The 17,123-nt window shown below is 39.9% G+C and overlaps 3 protein-coding genes across 4 annotated transcripts; 2 read left to right on the plus strand and 1 right to left on the minus strand.

The window, feature by feature from the left end:
* Positions 1–315: 315 nt before the first annotated feature.
* LOC131320901 (VIN3-like protein 2) lies at positions 316–7,449 on the plus strand. Its single transcript, XM_058351809.1, has 5 exons — positions 316–502; positions 603–690; positions 1,528–2,191; positions 5,160–5,479; positions 6,023–7,449. Exons 2-5 carry the CDS (start codon positions 669–671, stop codon positions 7,183–7,185), a joined length of 2,169 nt encoding a protein of 722 aa, XP_058207792.1. The 5' UTR covers positions 316–502; positions 603–668; the 3' UTR covers positions 7,186–7,449.
* A 904-nt stretch (positions 7,450–8,353) lies between these two features.
* LOC131320903 (ribulose bisphosphate carboxylase small subunit, chloroplastic 3-like) lies at positions 8,354–9,975 on the plus strand. Its single transcript, XM_058351811.1, has 3 exons — positions 8,354–8,630; positions 8,864–8,995; positions 9,509–9,975. Exons 1-3 carry the CDS (start codon positions 8,496–8,498, stop codon positions 9,749–9,751), a joined length of 510 nt encoding a protein of 169 aa, XP_058207794.1. The 5' UTR covers positions 8,354–8,495; the 3' UTR covers positions 9,752–9,975.
* An 881-nt stretch (positions 9,976–10,856) lies between these two features.
* LOC131320902 (uncharacterized) lies at positions 10,857–13,647 on the minus strand. 2 transcript variants are annotated; one of them, XR_009198397.1, is made up of 3 exons: positions 12,942–13,647; positions 12,552–12,675; positions 10,857–11,064 (listed from the first exon to the last, which is right to left on the minus strand). XR_009198397.1 is itself a non-coding variant. In XM_058351810.1 (2 exons), exon 1 carries the CDS (start codon positions 13,555–13,557, stop codon positions 12,964–12,966), a length of 594 nt encoding a protein of 197 aa, XP_058207793.1. In that variant the 5' UTR covers positions 13,558–13,646; the 3' UTR covers positions 10,857–11,064; positions 12,942–12,963. The 2 variants fall into 2 exon arrangements, 1 of the variants encoding a protein (XP_058207793.1); XM_058351810.1 differs by lacking the exon at positions 12,552–12,675 and having other exon boundaries at positions 12,942–13,646.
* Between the last annotated feature and the right edge of the window lie 3,476 nt (positions 13,648–17,123).

The following is a 17,123-nucleotide window of genomic DNA, read 5'->3' on the forward strand; positions in this document are numbered from 1 at the left end:
TTCTATATAACTGCCACTTGGCGTCGCACTCATATTTGACTGGTTCATACGGTTAACAGCAATTATAAGGTTGACTCAAATTGTTAATTGGTTCTCTCAGAAAAAATAAAAACAAATTTTATTTGCAAAATAAAATTAAAGGTGTTACTAAATACTACTAGATTGGAGCATTGGTCCAAAAAACAAAAGAAGAATATTTTGGTGGAGTTTACCAAATACGGGAATAAAAAACTATTCCCGGGAGAAGGTGGAAAACATGACATGCAGCCGCTTTTGGCGCTATTGTTTAGAGCCTTTATTATTATTTATTGATAGCCTCACCTTTTTATCAACCGTTTCTCTCTCTCACATCTTCTCTCTCTAGGGTCCTCGACTCTCTCTCTCTCTCTCTCTCTCTCTCTCTCTCTCTCTCTCTCTCTCTCCTTGGGGTCCTGAAAAAGCCCAGTCGAGGACACGGTCATGGAATCCTTCCAAGTTGCACAATTTCCAGCCTCTCCTATTGGTACTTGTGTTAGCTCTGTAGTCTTTCTTCCCTCTGCCATATTCTCTCTTTTTGTTTAGCAGCACATCACATCACATATGTGTCTCTTTTTCTGGTGCAGAATTGGGGATTTGTTGGTAATGTGGCCGGCAGATTGCAGCCTGGTCTTTTCATTCAGCAGTAGGCTATGGATTCTTCGTCCTTTGAGGGTAAAACCTGTGGTTATTCTTCTTCTTTGCGAATTCTTGGATATTGGGTTTTTGCCATAGTTGTGGGGCTCTAAGATGAATCTTTTGTGGGTCTTGGTGATGGGTTCACAATGTTTGAGACTTTGAGCTGATCTGCTTCTTTGTCATGTTGCACTAATATTTCATGATCTGTGGTTTTATGATTTGCGCGTACTGGGATTTTCTCTAGGTTTCTTTGTTGATGATTGAGGTGCTCTCTTCCTCTCTCGAAAGATTGTTATGCTCCTTTTCTTTTCTAGTATTCAGCATTTCATAATTTTAACAAATGAGTGGGTGAGCAACTTCGCTCACGGAATTTTGAGCCGGGTTGTTATACATAAAAGGAGAAATCGACAATACACATCCCCATATCGTGACAAAGGTATTATCTTTGTGGTGGATGTTATCAACCTTGGGTGTAGGTACAAAGGGGTTGTCCTACAAGACAGGTTTTAGTTATTACTCCTTCATTTTTTGGTCATGGTCAACTAATAATTCTTGCCTGCGTTACTTTCTAAGTCTGGTAACTTCTTTTTGACATAGTTTGGACACAAAACCGTATCTTTGTAAGGGAAAGAAAAGATAAACAGTGGACGACTTCAAATTTTGAGGTTAAGATGGTTTACATGCGATATTTGACATACTCTACTTGAGATTTCTGTCCCTCTTCTCTCAGCATTCTTGTTCTCTTTGTTATTTGTAGTGTTGCCCATATACATGTCTTATTGGTCTAGGGAAGTTTCTCTGTTGATCTCCTAGACTTGCCTTTCAGAACAACCATACAGTTGATAGCTATATCTATATTTCTTTTGGCCCCAGGAGTAGTGCTTGATCCATCAAAATGCAGTGCGTTGAGTATGGAGGAAAAGAGAGAACTTGTTTATCAAGTATCAAAGTGGCCTCATGCCCCTGAAATGTTACAATCATGGAGCCGACAGGAGATTTTGCAGATACTATGTGTGGAGATGGGAAAAGAAAGGAAATATACTGGCTTGACGAAGTTAAAAATCATAGAAAACCTTTTGAAAATTGTATCTGAAAAGAATTCAGAGGGGAGTGAGGCTGCAGCAAACCTTGAACTGCAGTCTTCACCTACAGTTGAGCAAAGATCTTCCAAAAGGCAGAGAAAAGCTGATCACCCTAATCGGGTTCCTGTTGAAGTGAAAAATGGTTTAATCAACAATGTTGAAAATGATATGGCTAATATTATATACTGCAAAAACTCAGCTTGCAGGGCTAAATTAAGTCGAGAACATAAATTTTGCAAGAGGTGTTCATGTTGCATCTGTTATCAGTATGATGACAACAAGGACCCTAGCTTGTGGTTAAATTGCAGCTCTGAGCCTCCCTTTCTTGGCGATTCATGTGGCATGTCATGCCATTTGGAATGTGCTTTAAGGCATGGAAAATGTGGGATTGCTAAAAAGGGGATGGATGGGAGTTTCTTCTGTGTGTCGTGCGGGAAAGTGAATGATTTGCTCGGGTAAATCCTATGTTCCCTTTCTTAGATTGTTCCCTTTCTTACATTTTTGATAGAATGCGCCTCTTTATTAAGGTTCCATGTTTCTTTGTTGAGATGTTTGCTTTTATTTTCAAATCCTTGTATCCTTACAAGGGTGATAACAAAGAAAACCCACGCAAAGATACTTTTTGAAAGCAGTTTGGCTACCATGTAGGATTCGAATGACGTATAATGGAGAATCTAAATAACCTAGTTAGTCAAGAAACATTGAATTTGTGTTACTTATTGGAAATAACTCAAATAAGTGTTACAGCTATTTGTTTTGGTCAGAAAATGGATTCTACTGCTGCATTAGGTTTTGAAACCTCTCCATGTATGAATTATATTGGATTAGCTGGGTGAGGTCTTCAGGTTACCCTTAACCCTACGTCATAAGATAAATAAGGATTTTTTTCACATTATTTATAACTCGAATGTCTTTGCCGCAATTTTTGGATTCGTCAAACCATTTGGATGAATGCTATGTGTCAAATTATCGAATAAGGCTAACAAAATAGAGGTTATGGATAAAAATATGCACAACATGGTGTCCGTCAATGGTCCTTGTCGTTTTAGTGCTTTTAGTGTGGGGACAAACAAAAAGCTATGATTGTAAGTGACTTCTTTTCGGAGATCATTTTTATTGAAGCACGGAGAACATAGTAAAAGGAGATTTGGTAGATTAAGTGGCACATTTAAATGAAGCTGTGGGAATCTAGTTTGGGATATAATCAAGCAATCTTGTATTTGTCGCCTTCAACAGTTCTGAACCCCTTTTCATAAGCTTTTTCTTTGAATATTCATGCATAATTTGGTGATTCAAGCTTAAAAAGTCTGATTTGATAACTACTTTACGTGATTTCGTGGAATGCCAGAAATTTTATCAATAGAGGTGTACTGCTGTATGTTTATGTACTTGCTGGGTATCCCAGTTGAAAAAGTGGGGGAAAGATGTCATTTGAACTCAGGGTAGAAATGTGAATCTTCTTATATTAGATGTGAATCATGTGATCCTTTGAGGATTCTATTGTCCACTTACATTGCTCCATGATTGAACAAGGGGGAAGATGGAGGTTCATTTAATTTTTTTGACATGCCTTCTACAAAATCAAATGAGGCTGGGATGGTGTAATTATTTCCTATGCTAGTCATTTCTTGTGAAGGTGAAAGGAACGCTCAAGGAGAAATGTTCAGGTTACAGTGGACTGGAGCCCATTCCCAACTCCCAAGTATTATGATGAAATTGTGCGATGTCCTATATATCCTGCCTTATTGGTTGGCGCAAAGCAATTTTGTGGCAAAGGATTTTATACCTGAAGTAAGAACATGCACTTGTCTTTTCCACGAGAAGACTAGATGCAAACATTCTTGTCTTTATTGTGCCTTGAATTAGCACAAGGTTATACTTGTGGTCTCGTTAGGGAGTAAGATGATATCTCATGGCGGGGTTCGCTGATTTGCTGTTCGTTTCATTCTTTTGGCTAAAATTCCCATGAGGCATTGGATTGTCTGTTGTCCTCTTACTTCCATTTGCCCCTCTCTTTCTCTGTCATATATGCCTGCGTATTAGTGGTGGAAGTTTCCCCAATAAGCAATATTCTTTTCCCGAGAAGGTGATTGATTGTATAGGCAATGGGACCTCTCAATATCTAAAATTAAATTTATAAGAAGCGAATGACCTACTCAATTCGATTAAACTATTTCCTTCAGGAAAATACTTGATCTCCTTGTTGCTATGGTCGATATGTGGATTACCTCCATTCCATGGCATTACAAAAATAAGGACAAAACTTGTGATTTCTTGATTTAAGTGCACGGTCACAATTTCTGTCTAAATTCGATGGACGTGCATTTCACACATCTAACTCAAGATTGACGTACTGATGCTGTTAATTTAGATTTTAGAACATAAATGATATTGTTATTCTTTGGAGTTATAGAATGACTGTTATGTACAGGAAGAATTCTTCTTCGATTCTTTACGGTACAGAAGCTGGATGGCAACCCATCTTCTCTCAGTATCTCTCTCTCATTCACTGTATTCCTCAATGCTGGAGAAAAAGGGCAGTGCCTGTGCTTGGTAGTTTGGGTGGTTTTGTGGTGGCAGCAATGGCGGCTCTTGTATCAGTGTATTTTGTGTTGAAGAGAAATGGTGCGTGAGAGAAGAGAGTGGGGTTAATGAAGCAAATTAACTACACCTGGTAGCAGAATTAGGGGTGCATTTTAGTGTAGAAACCAATATGAGCCATGTGCTTGTTTCAAAATAACAGCTAGGTGATCCGCATGGTGGCAAACCAGATGGGATAAAATGAATTTTGCCCCTATTCTCTCTCTCTCTCTCTCTCTCTCTCTCTCTCTCTCTCTCTCTCTCTCTCTCTCTCTCCCCCTCTGTGTATTTGGTGCTGAAGAGAAATGGTACATGAGAGAAGAGAGAGGGGTTAATGAAGCCAATTAACTACACGCTGGTAGCAGAATTAGGGGTGCATTTTAGTGTAGAAACCAAGACGAGCCATGTGCTTGTTTTGAAATAACAGCTAGTAATGTGTATGTTGGCAAACCAGATGTGGTAAAATGGATTTTGCCCTTATTTTCTCTCTCTCTCTCTCTCTCTCTCTCTCTCTCTCTCACACACACACACACACAAACACAGCCATTGTAGTTATACAAAAGGATCCTGTTCTTGTGGACTATAAACAATATGGCTTTGAAAATTTTCAGCCTCAGCCTCAAAACTACCAACTAGTGGCAACCTTCTTTATGTTACATTTATTTGCCAGTGGGGTGTGATAGGTAGAATTTTATTTTAGAGCACAAAATGAAGCCTTGTCGAATAGAATGCCTTAGTTCGAGTTCAAATGAAGTGAAATTATTGTCAGGAGTTTTTTGAAGTGTCGAACATTCATCCCATGGTCCCTGATTAAATTGCTATTGATTTCTTTAACTTCTGTAGATGCTGGAGAAAACAGCTGATGACAGCGAAGGATACCCGACGAGTAGATATATTGTGCTATCGTGTCTCTTTGAGCCAAAAGCTTCTTGCTGGTACCAAATGTTACCAAAAGCTTCAAGACATAGTGAATGAAGCAGCAATGAAGCTTGAAGCGGATGTGGGTCCTTTAACTGGTTTACCCGTGAAGCAGGCAAGGGGTATTGTTAACAGGCTTTCTTCAGGTCCAGAAGTTCAAAGACTCTGTGCTTTTGCAGTGGAGTCCCTGGATTTGGTGCTTTCTGGAACTTTCCACCGTGTTTCATCCAACCATGTCATTCAAGGTCAGCTTATTCATTATTAGTGCCGCAAGTAGCATCTTCAGTTCTGATGGATTTTCTATCTACAAGGTGCTTGACCTGTGTGACAAGAGGAATGGCCAAATTGTCCACCTATAATTTTGGAAGCATTTGCTGAATGGTTTTTATTTCTAAATAGTGGAGTTAACCACTTTTCTGAGCTTCCTCGTCACACTAGTGGGCAATTAAGGCTTTGTTTTTGTTTTGTTTTTTATGTGGAGGCTTTGTTTGGATCTTGCCTTTTGTGGAGGAAAAGGAACAGAAAGAGGACAAGATCCAACAGTTAGCATTTTTGGAGGACAAGAAACAGAAAGAGGAAATGATGAAAAAGTAAAAATAGATGTTTGAATAGCTTTCCCATGCGTTTTCTTCTCTCCACAGATTCAAGATCCATGCACAGGCAAAACAGTCTTCTCACTCGAGAGAGTGCATCAACTTTTTATTATTTGTTTGTGGTAAACGAGTGTGAACTCGAGGGAAAATATTAATCTTTAAGCTGCTAAACGGGACTTCATTCTATATTTGCAGAATCCAGTTTGACTGCTTCCAAAATAATCCGGTTTGAAGACGTCTGCACTTCATCTCTTACTGTTGTATTGGGGTCTGAAGATCCCCCACTGGAAAATATTTCTGGTTATAGATTGTGGCATCGTAAAGCTGACGATGTGGACTATCCAGCAGAACCCACGTGCACATTATTTACGCCAAATACAAGGTTTTCTCTGTCCAGACTAAACCCAGCTACAGAGTATGTTTTCAAGGTTGTTTGCTTTGATAAAGCTAGAGAGTTGGGGACGTGTGAACTGAAGTTCCGAATGGGAATTGTTAGGAACGATGTTAGCAATTCAAAGAACTTGGTCATTGGAAGAAGTGGAAGTCCAGTGACTAACTCTAGCAGTTTATCTAATCCTTCTTCTGTGGAGGATGAAACTAACAACATTGTTCCATTCATAAATGGGAATAAGAATACGGAGGACCATAGTCTTACCTATACCAGAAACCCTGATGGACGTATTTCGTGTCAAGTAGGATCTTCTGGAGAGTTGGCATCTTTGTTGGATGAGGAAGGGCAAATGAGGAAAATGAGCTCCCTCCCAAATGGTGAAGCTCTAGATTTTGTGAACAAGGACTCAGCAGAAGGTCAAACAATTGAAGAGACGAGCACTGATAATGGGTCAAATACCCATTTTCACACGGTTTCAGAACGTGTACCACTTGTTGGTAACACGGAAGCTGTATTACCCATTACCCCTTGCAAATTGGAAAATATTGCCATGGGGCTGGGAAGAAGTGGGAGATTCAAAGTTAGAGAAAAAGATCTTTCTAGCGGACATGGGACGGAAGAAGAGCCCCAAGGTGGCAGCTCATCGAAGAAGAGAGGTGCCTGTGGGGAAAGGCGGGATTTGGAGGATTCTGAAAATGGCAACAGGGATTTTGAGCATTACGTGAAAGTGATCAGATGGTTGGAATGTGAGGGACATATTGAGACAAGCTTTAGGCAGAAATTTCTGACCTGGTACAGCTTGAGAGCAACTCCACAGGAAGTTAGGGTTGTGAAGGTGTTCGTTGATACTCTTATTGATGATCCCGCATCGCTAGCCGAGCAACTTGTGGACGCTTTCTCGGATGCTGTTTCGAGCAAGAGATCCTCTGTCATGCCATCTGGGTTTTGCCTTAAGCTTTGGCACTGACAGTTTCTTGAACGGTCCTTGTTATTTCAAATGATTTGTCAAACCCTATTCAGGTTTGGACGTAGGTTTTTGTGGACCCCCAAAAGAATTCTTAGCATTCTTCCTTTAGATTTTCCCCAATGTATTTGATCATTAGTATTTGACATTTTCATTAGCTAAGACATCAATTCATTGCTCATTTTCTTCTGTAGAACAGTTATCATTCATGGATATGCTTTATCGCAGCAGATGATGAATCAAATACGTTTGATTTCATGTTCTTTATTGAATGTGGACATTTATCGTGATTGGGTTACAGGAAATGGATCTGAGGGTGCAGGAAAGAGGAGAAGAATTATCATTTCTAGCGTAAGCACGCTAGTATTTTAGTCTTATTCTGTAGTCTTACTGCTGCATAGTGTAGCCTTTTCTAATCCTATTTCCTTTGATCGAATGACGAAAAAAAAGAGCAAATTTGCCCTCTGGGATGTAGTATATTTGTGCATCTTTTCGGATATAGATTAGTATTAATGCATGCAGAGAATGCCAATATATATATATCTGGATATCACCCGACTAAAATTACTTTTCTTGCGTCGGATTTACAAAGTAAAGTAGCTATCACAGTATCCTTCACCAGCGTACACTTCCTGTTTGCTTGGTAAGAAAATACTTACCCCATTGGCAAAGAATCTCACAAAAAATAAAATGTATGTGATGTGGTTTTTCACTAATGCACAACTTTTCTGACAGTAGAACGGATTTGTTGGAAACACTTGTTTTGAAATAGTCCAAATCCAAAACACCCAACACAGCCATTGTTTTTTTCGAGCAGTGTGGGGTTCAAAGCTTATAGAGATGCGTCGAACATTATGGCACCAACCTAACATATTAACTTGCGGAAAATCCTGTCAAAAAAATTTGAGAAACCTAGCTACACAGCCATAGCATGCTAACTAGTTACGAGGCAAGGTCCCTCAACATTCAACAAACAGCGGATCAAAAAAAAAAACATTCAACAAACACAAGATAAGGTTGCATGGATCATCTCTTGCATCATTTTAAAACCGTTCCACAGATGTCACACAGTATGTTTAAAGTGGGACCATTTCTTGGTGGGTCCCAAAGTATTTCTGTGTGCCAAACAGGTACTAGTAAAACTAGAATTCCTAACAAAACCCTTCACCAACCTTGTATACCATTCCCCCCCTAACAAATCACACCTCATATGCTCATACCAGAACCTGTCTTTTCCTCCGACCTCTCCTAACATCGTCAAAACAGAACCCTTTACTATCCATCTCTCTCTCTCTCTCTCTCATTTGAAGAGCATGTCTGCTGCAATCTCCTCTGTTCCAAGGTATGTTGGTTTGAAACCCAGGCCATCAACGCCTTTTCCAGCTAAGGAATCAGTTGCGTGGGCCAAGAAAACTGTCTCAAAGGGTTCCAGAATTCGTTGCATGAAGGTAATGTGATCTAAGGCTGTGTTTGGATATCAGTTTATTGGAAGGCCAAGAAAAAGAGGAGGGCAGTAGATAGGAATAATTTGAATACGTTTGGATCTCTCTTTCCATACCCAATTCTTTTCTCCACTAGTGAATGATCCAAGCACAACCTAAGTCGTGATTTGTATACCAGTTTAGATTCAATTTTGAATGTAGTGCTCATAATCGTATTCTAATTATCTTAAGTTTAACAGACGTGGAATCCGATTGATAACAAGAAGTTTGAGACACTCTCCTACCTTCCTCCTCTCTCGGAAGAATCGATTGCAAAGGAGGTTGATTATATGATAAAGAAGGAATGGATCCCCTGCCTTGAATTTGATGCAGTAAGGCTAGATCGTATGCTATTTTGGGGTTTGAGATATATACGTATGTTATATCCACAAATATGTCCTGTTCGAACACACGCACATAGCTAATACTAGTTCTACGCCACCTTTTGATATTAATAACTTTGTCGAGGTCTTAATCACGATATGTGGATTCAGGCTGTCTTCTCATTTGATTCATGTTTGTATATTTGAAAACATTACTTTGTGACGGAAAAACTAGAAGAGAAGGAACAAAAATATTTGACAAAAGTCAAGTGAAAGATGCTCAATTTGTGTTTTGTTGGGTTGGGAAAACTAGAAGAAGTGACCATTATTCATATAGGAAAACGATTGCAACCAAGATTTGACTTCATTTTCTTCGTATATTTTCTATCGCATCTTTCCATGCTTCCTTAAATCCGTCTACAAATACATGATCCAAACACAGTCCCATCGTCCATGGATTGTCTCAGAATTGTCTTTTTGGGGTTCATCTTTGCAAATGTTGTTTTCTGGTTTTGTTCGAAGGTGGGATATGTGTATAGGGAAAACAGCAGAATGCCAGGCTACTATGACGGGAGGTACTGGACACTTTGGAAACTGCCAATGTTTGGGTGCAACGACTCTTCACAAGTGCTCAATGAAATCCAGGAGTGTAAAAAGGCATACCCAAATGCTTATATCCGCTGTTTGGCATTCGACAACAAGCGCCAGGTTCAGTGCATGGCTTTTGTCATTCAAAAACCTGCCGCCACCGCCACCGCCACGTAGGTGCATTCATATCACTCAGGCTTCTGTCTTATGAGCTTGTCGAACCCACTTACCTGAACTCTTGTCCCTCTTTTATTTCGTTCTGGTGATCAAAGTATTCGGTACTTCACTCCGAATAATTTCCGAATACATAGGAAAGTCCTGTCCCACGTTTGCTTATTTGTGTCCCTTTGTATTTGTACTTTTTGTGTGTGTACTAATAAGATGGTGGGTGGATTCCATACTATCTGATAAGTTGGAAGGAATCTTTAAGCTTTACGTGTAATAATTGATTTAAATTTTGAAAAATGCTAGCACCACATACACTTATAAAAACACATACACAAACTCTCTGGCAAAGCTCATGGTTTTCGATGTCGACTAAAGACAGCATGATTCTCTCTAGTAGATTGTGCTGCGGAGTCTACTAATCCCTCCGCCCCAATTAATTTAAGTGTCTACTATTCTATTTTTGTTGTCTCTAAAAAAGTGTCAATTTTGAAAAGTCAATGAGTAAAACTTGGTAAATTTTCTATTTATCACTTACCGTATCTTTTATACTCATATTGACCATTCCAAATCCAAATAATCAAATTAAATGCATCAATTAAATAGAAAGGGTATTTCAAGAGAGTTCAATGTGTCTCCTTAAAAAGTTTGATTTTCAAAAGTGGTCACTTAAAAAAGAACGGAGGGAGTATATATTTTATTTTGATGATTTGTGTTGTTTATTCTGTAAACCTCAGTATGCAAATAATCTATGAGAAGAATACAATCGATTCAACAATAAAACCATTCCATCATATTTCTAGTTCAAAGTCACTAACCTAGGTTTGACTTTTGATTCCTTGATTCCTCCTAATGCCAAGACTTTAGCAATTTGGAGTACATAGCCAGAGCTATCTGACACGCTTTGGAGCTGAATGCCCAACAGCAATAGCCAGTTCCGTAAGTTAAACCTCTGCATTAGCTTTTTGACACAAATACTTCATATCGTTGCACCTAACTCAGGCTTCTTGTTTTGTTCAAGTCCCAAACTAGCATCCGAAGCTGTCCTAAGAATGGATGCTCTAATTCTAGCCAAGATGGGCAAGGGCCACAAATAAAGTACACAACCACACACATGAAACTCCAGAATTGTCCCATCTATAGTTAACAAAATCACAGAAATCCCATAATAAGAGTAATATGGGACTCACACAACGATGCAGTACATCTTCAAAAGTAACAATTCAAGGTTGTCTTACAAGGTGTTCATCCTATGAGTCTCATTACTGCATCTAGACATCCGACCTCCCACCTCATTCATCTCAAGCCAGTTGATGTTTTCCCACCTGTAAAGTAACAAACTAAAACTAATTACTAAAGCAATTACACTCAGGTTCCCCCAGAAAGGATATATGAAAAAAAAATTACCTCAAGGCACATTTCAATCAAACAGTTCTAGTTGAACGAACATGCAATCAAGTGGCCTTTGGGCCCAGCTTGCTAATCGACCAAGCTTACCAGATTTCTGATTGTGCACATGAACCAAAAGTGAGTAGTGGTAGAGGTCAGGATGAAACTGATTTTCAAAAGTAAGGTCAATCTAGGCCAATTTCTTGTAGTCTTACAAAGGTACAATGTAATGGAACTGCTCATGCAGATATAGCTGTGTGAGTAATGGAGCGAAGCTTGCATTGATTGTGAATCGAGATAGTCATCGTGGAATAAAACTTCAGACAGCAAATCTAACTTCACTATCATTACAGCCAAGCTCAAATACACTACAACAAACTACAAAGTTATGTCTCAAGGAAATTGCACAGGTAACCTAAAGTCAAATTTTAATGCTAAATTCTCCCTTTAAGGGGAACACACACACACACACACACTCACACACAGAGAGAGAGAGAGAGAGAGAGAGAGAGAGAGAGCACTTAGTTCTTGCAACCACACTATTTCGATTTTTCGAAATCGGCTAAATAACTTGGCATGTTACTTGATAACATTCACAATGTACCTTTAAGATCGTTACCTGGGCAGCTGTAACTCAGACTTGCAAAACAAGTGCAGAATAATAGTAATATAGTATACACATAATGGACAAAACAAAAAACACTCAAGCCTTTCCCTCCAAAGCTTACAACACAATACCAAGTTCATCGTTCATCACCCCCCTCACCAATTTTTTTAGATTCTCATTAATGCAACTTTGTAGTTGATTTTGTATCTACAAAATAATCAGATGAGACATCACACAGGTCACAAAGAGAAGTACTATTGTGGCAAGAGAAAATGATGACAGAGTCATGCACGTTAATCCCGCATGTTAATCCCATTCACGTTCCTCTCCATTTTACTCACGGGGCCTATTTTTCATGAGTCTTGCTAACCGGGTCAGATAACTGATACTTGGTTATGAATATGCATCTGATGTATGGTTGAGCATACAACCATTTAGATAGTGCAACTTTGAGATTAACATATTTCGTTATCCAAGTTTGTGAATTTTATCTAGGCGAACAATAACAACAAAGGCAGTTATTCCAAACTTTGGCTACTCCTCACTGTTATAAGCTAGAAAGTTTTATTTCCCAATTTTCTCATAAGCTTGCTTTCATATCAATCCATAAATCCAAAATTATACTAAATTAGCACTTCAAAGCAATACCGCTTTGTCTATCTGTGAAACTCCCATAATAGCAAGTAACTGAGGTCACAGTAAGCGCAATACTGAAATCAGAGCGTAATTCAGTCACAAAGTCACCAAATTGCAGTAGACAATAACGAAAACAGTAACCAAGAAAGTCTAAACTTAAAGAAAGAAACAAACCCCAACCTAATTAATATGTCAAAAGGGTAAGCATGTGTCATCTCTGTCATTGATTTCAAAATTTCTCAACATGTCAAGTTCCTCCTTCCATTTGGGTAGAAACTGGTACGAGGTCGCCACTCCACGAATCCTAAATTTAGATATTCAACAAAAAAATTTGCAAACACATTTACCAAGTGAGAAATCCTATACACTAAAAACTACTACCTCATTAAGGTCCCAGTAGGAGTAAAAGTAAATTCAAGGAAAAAGTCACAAAATCAGAGGGAACACCTAATTAAGAGGTCACACAGTACGGAGGCCAAATTTCAATCACATTACAAACAACCCTAAAAGAGAACAGCAAATCCAGTAAGCAAACAAGTCTACGATTTGAGAAATTAACGAAACCCTAACCTCAAAATAAAACTAGAACGAATCAACGGTTGGTTTCAGCAGGCAAAGGGCGATTGAATCCGCCCCGCCGGTTCATATACTGCCTGGGCTGCCGCTTCGTCACGGCTCTCACTCCGCTCACATCCGCCCCCGTCACTTGCTTACCCTTCGTCGTGTCGAACCCTACCGGAATCCCCAGCTTCTTCATCATCTCTACCTCGTCGGCATCCACCGCCGCCCCTTCTTCGGCGCCACCGCCGTCCTTGTGCTGCTGCTGCTTCTGCTCCCTCACGATTCCATCGACGAACTCCGACACCACGGCGGCCGCCTTCTTCGGGTCCTTGACGTCATCGTCCTCCCCCCGCTTGTGGCGCTTCCGCGGCGCTTCCGGCGAGGGAGTGCGGTGGTGGTGGCGCCGGCCGGAGCGGTCCGGGGAGCGGGCGTGGCGGGAGCGGGCCCGGTCGGGGGTGTGGGAGCGTTTGGATCGATCGTCCTTATTATCTCTTCTTCTTTCTCGATCTCTCTCTCTATCTCTATCTCTATCTCTGTCTTCTCTATCTCTAACTCTATCCCTGTCTCGGTCTCTGTCCCGGTCTCGGTCTCTATCGCGGTCGCGACCTCTGCCGCGGTCGGTCATCTTCTTCTTCTTGCTTCTGCTTCTGTGGTAGTAGCGGATCCGGGGCAGGCTTTCTGTTGGGGCCTTTTGTTTCTGAAGTAGGAGTTGTTCTGGGAAGGGAAAACCATCAAGGAATTAGAGAGAGGGTTTCTGCTGTGAACTCCGGGGTCCAGTTGGGAAAAGATTAAATTTCACTTTTACCCCCTCAATTATCTAATTTATTTCTATGTCATCCTTAATCTATCAACTGAACCAATTGAGTCATTAATCAGTTTTTTTATTTGGGTAAGTTCTATTGAGTCATTAATCTTGATCGCTCTCTCTGTCTTCTCTATCTCGTTCGCGCGATCTCTGCCGCGTTCGCTCATCTTCTTCTGTGAAAGTGGCTGCGGCAGGGCTCATGTTTTAGTTACATGACTTTATTTGTACACAAGGATCCCGAATTTTCCGTAAAATGCGGACCATAATCGCAGTCGTTGAATTGTTTTTGAATGGTCAGAATTGTGAACGATCTATTCGCGAGTATAGTTATTTGTACACGGCGGATTCAGTCCGGGATCCCGGATTTGCCGAAACGGACCGGTGAGATTTGCCACCTTCGTTAACAACTTATTCAGGCTCCTTCGTCAATAAATATCTCTCATTTCTTTGAAGCATCCTGTTTCTTTGTTCCATACCTTTTTCACCATATTCGGTACTCCGTATTATTTTGTGTGAGAGAGAGAGGTAGAAGCCGAATCAGTTAGCGAAGGCTATTCACAAAACACCCACAGTGGTGTTCCGTGGTTGTGGTCCTAGTTGGATAAATCCTGGAATAGAGACTCGGTTCAACCTCAACATCTTTGGTAGGTGACAAATCTATTTTAAAGATACTGTATGTAACACGCTTTTTGGTTTGCATATCTGCCTTTGGTTTTCTATGTTGGAGCGAGGACCAAACTGTTCTACAAAAAAACTGGTCCAAACCGTACAGATCACTGCGGTTGATGGTTGTACAGTTCTATCTTCTTCTTCTTTTTAAATCTTTTGTGGGACAGTCCTAATTGTTAAGCCATGGGCAAGTCTTCTTACTTAAGACTAGCGTTGGGTTTGTCTTTCAGAAAAGAAGCTACCTTCGTTTCCAGCTCAAGAAGAAGAAGTTCTGCTGCTAATGGAGCGCGTCTCAGAGGCTTTAAGAATAGCCAACATGGTATGGAGTTCTTAGCTTTTCTGTTTTTTTTTCCTGCAGTTAGCTTGTCTGCCAGTTAATGACCTGGACTTAGAACACTTGTTGTAGCAATTTGGATTTGGGACCTAGTGAGTGATTGCAGTGCTTGTCTTAGTAATTGACGAAGTTTTATTGAAAATTTTCTCATGTGGCCTTTTACCAGCTTTGCTTGTATTGTGATGTTCTCTTGTCGGCCATTTGTTCAATGACATTCAGCATCTTTAGCTGCCATGGAACTAATTTTCTTTGTAGGGTTTGAATGATAAAAAAAATGGGACTTCAGGTTGAATCCAGAACCTAGTCAGTTGGATTTCATGCAACCGTGATTTAAAAGTTCCATCTGTAACTAATCATTCTAGTTGAAAATCGTATTAATATAATATTACAATTGCATTGGTTTCTGCTCCGCCATATTAGTTTCCAGATGACGTCTGGTTTCTGGACTTAAAAAAGAAAGCTTGTGAATTTGTGATGATAACATCTCTTTCTGTTGTGAACACCCCTTTGACTTTTTGTAGTCATCGGACACTGAGGTTAGCCATTGTCCCTTGTCCAGTTAACAGATTCAGTGATAGACAGAGACAGGATACCCCAGTTCAGACCGATTTTATAGGCACACCAATAAAAACAGTGTCACCAGCCAGCCAGCCCGGACATCGATGCACTGTCATCAAGTGCTGGGAGAATTGAGGAGAAAATAGCAAAATGAAGTGTCTAAGAAGTTTTGATCCCCTAGAAAGAACTTTTTAGCAAGTACAATATCTACTGAACTTATTTGGTCTAATCATTTGATTGAGAACTTTTTGCCGGAATAAGCCCTTTTGGAGTAAGTGTGTTTGGCATGAGATTTCTTGGCCCCATACTTGGTTGGGCACGGATGCCTTACCTGCCCACCCTTTCTAATTCACCTGTAAGCAACGACGTCATTTCAGCTGGATAAGCGTCTGATGTTTTCGCCATCTAGAGGAAGAACTCAACCTGGAGAAGATGAGTCAGAGGGAGCAGCTTCGATGATGGAGATGTGATTACAGTTGGGGTGGAGTGTGCATGGGACCCTCAGAAGTGTCAACACTGTATAGTGTTTAGTCATCTAGCAAAAGCATGCCTAAAAGGTGGAAGCTAAAATGTGCTGGGTTTTGCGCTCTAGCCCAAACAAGGATTGATTTGTCAGGTTCTAGATCCAGAATGAGATAGTCAAAGCCAATTCGAGTGATGGTTAGCCTTAAGTTAGCAACAGAATCGTAATGAAACATTGGTTATTATCCTTGAGATCATAAAGGTGTACTTGCTGGAATCTATATTGGTTTAAGTTTATACATATTCGAGCTTGTACATGAAATTTTTGTTATATACACGATCTAGGTGCGCGAGCCTAATCGAAGCCGAATACTATTAGGCTCAGACTCGGCTCATTTATTGAATAGGTTCAGTTCATTTGATATACGAACCAAACTTGAACAAACCTCTACCGGGTTGAATCTCAAATAGTTTGCGAAAGGCTCAGTTTATTTGCGGCCCTAAGTGCGAGAGAGTGGAAGCCTTCTTTATGAAAATACCTTGGGATCTTGAGTGCTTTGAGAACGGTATATATGTGCCTCTTGCTGTAGATGTATAATTCTGTCAATCATTTATGTTCTATGTAGACATTTTGTTTTCTGAATAATGGGATAACTAATGACTACTAGTATTTGTAAGTGGTTTAAGTGATCGTAGAACAAATGTTGTCAGATGGGTAGTTTAATTGGTGCCACGGTACTGCCACCGGCGCTGATGACCCTAGGTTGTGGAAGTTTTTCTCTTTTCCATTTTCTCGGAAGCCCTTATGAAAGAACCCCAACTGTGTTTAGTAGTAGTTGTTTTTTTTAACTGTTTAACATACTGGAAGGAACATGATGTAACTTATTCATTGTTGCTCATCACTATTGTTATTTTACTGTTACTAATGTCCTTGTGAAATGTTTAATACTCCTATGTATTAACCTCTTCGTTTAAGTTCTTTCTCTTTTTCTTTTTTCCAAACTTCTTAGAAAATCGAAGAAGAAACAGGTGGCAAGAAGAAGACAAGAGGAGGAGATGAAGGCGAGGACCAAGTTGAGAGATATTTGAAAGGAAAAGCATTTAAGAAGTCAAAGAAAAGAAGTCGTTCATAACTTTTTGGTTCTACCTTCTTTGGTTGTGCTTACGGTGGAGCAAGCCGATGCAAATCTATAGGTGAATTAAGGTTTATTACAATTGTTGCATTCGACTAATATGAAACCACATTTGCAATTCGTCTTTGCTAGATGGTATTTATATAAGTAAATGTATTGTTGAGGATAATATCTATTCGGATGTTGTCTCACAAATTGATCTTTTCAATTCGTGTATCCTCTAAATCATA

Source organism: Rhododendron vialii, chromosome 3a (assembly GCF_030253575.1).
Source record: "Rhododendron vialii isolate Sample 1 chromosome 3a, ASM3025357v1".
Lineage (NCBI taxonomy): Eukaryota > Viridiplantae > Streptophyta > Magnoliopsida > Ericales > Ericaceae > Rhododendron > Rhododendron vialii.

What these genes read in the sequence shown, in the direction of transcription:
- LOC131320901 (XM_058351809.1), top strand. Translation starts at nt 669, where the DNA reads ATGGATTCTTCGTCCTTTGAGG. An exon ending in GGATTCTTCGTCCTTTGAGG is followed by an intron (nt 691 to 1,527) that starts GTAAAACCTGTG and finishes TTTTGGCCCCAG; the next exon opens with GAGTAGTGCTTGATCCATCA. An exon ending in AAAGTGAATGATTTGCTCGG is followed by an intron (nt 2,192 to 5,159) that starts GTAAATCCTATG and finishes TAACTTCTGTAG; the next exon opens with ATGCTGGAGAAAACAGCTGA.
- LOC131320903 (XM_058351811.1), top strand. Translation starts at nt 8,496, where the DNA reads ATGTCTGCTGCAATCTCCTCTGTTCCAAGGTATGTTGGTTTGAAACCC. An exon ending in CCAGAATTCGTTGCATGAAG is followed by an intron (nt 8,631 to 8,863) that starts GTAATGTGATCT and finishes TAAGTTTAACAG; the next exon opens with ACGTGGAATCCGATTGATAA. An exon ending in CCTGCCTTGAATTTGATGCA is followed by an intron (nt 8,996 to 9,508) that starts GTAAGGCTAGAT and finishes TTTTGTTCGAAG; the next exon opens with GTGGGATATGTGTATAGGGA.
- LOC131320902 (XM_058351810.1), bottom strand. Translation starts at nt 13,557, where the DNA reads ATGACCGACCGCGGCAGAGGTCGCGACCGCGATAGAGACCGAGACCGG.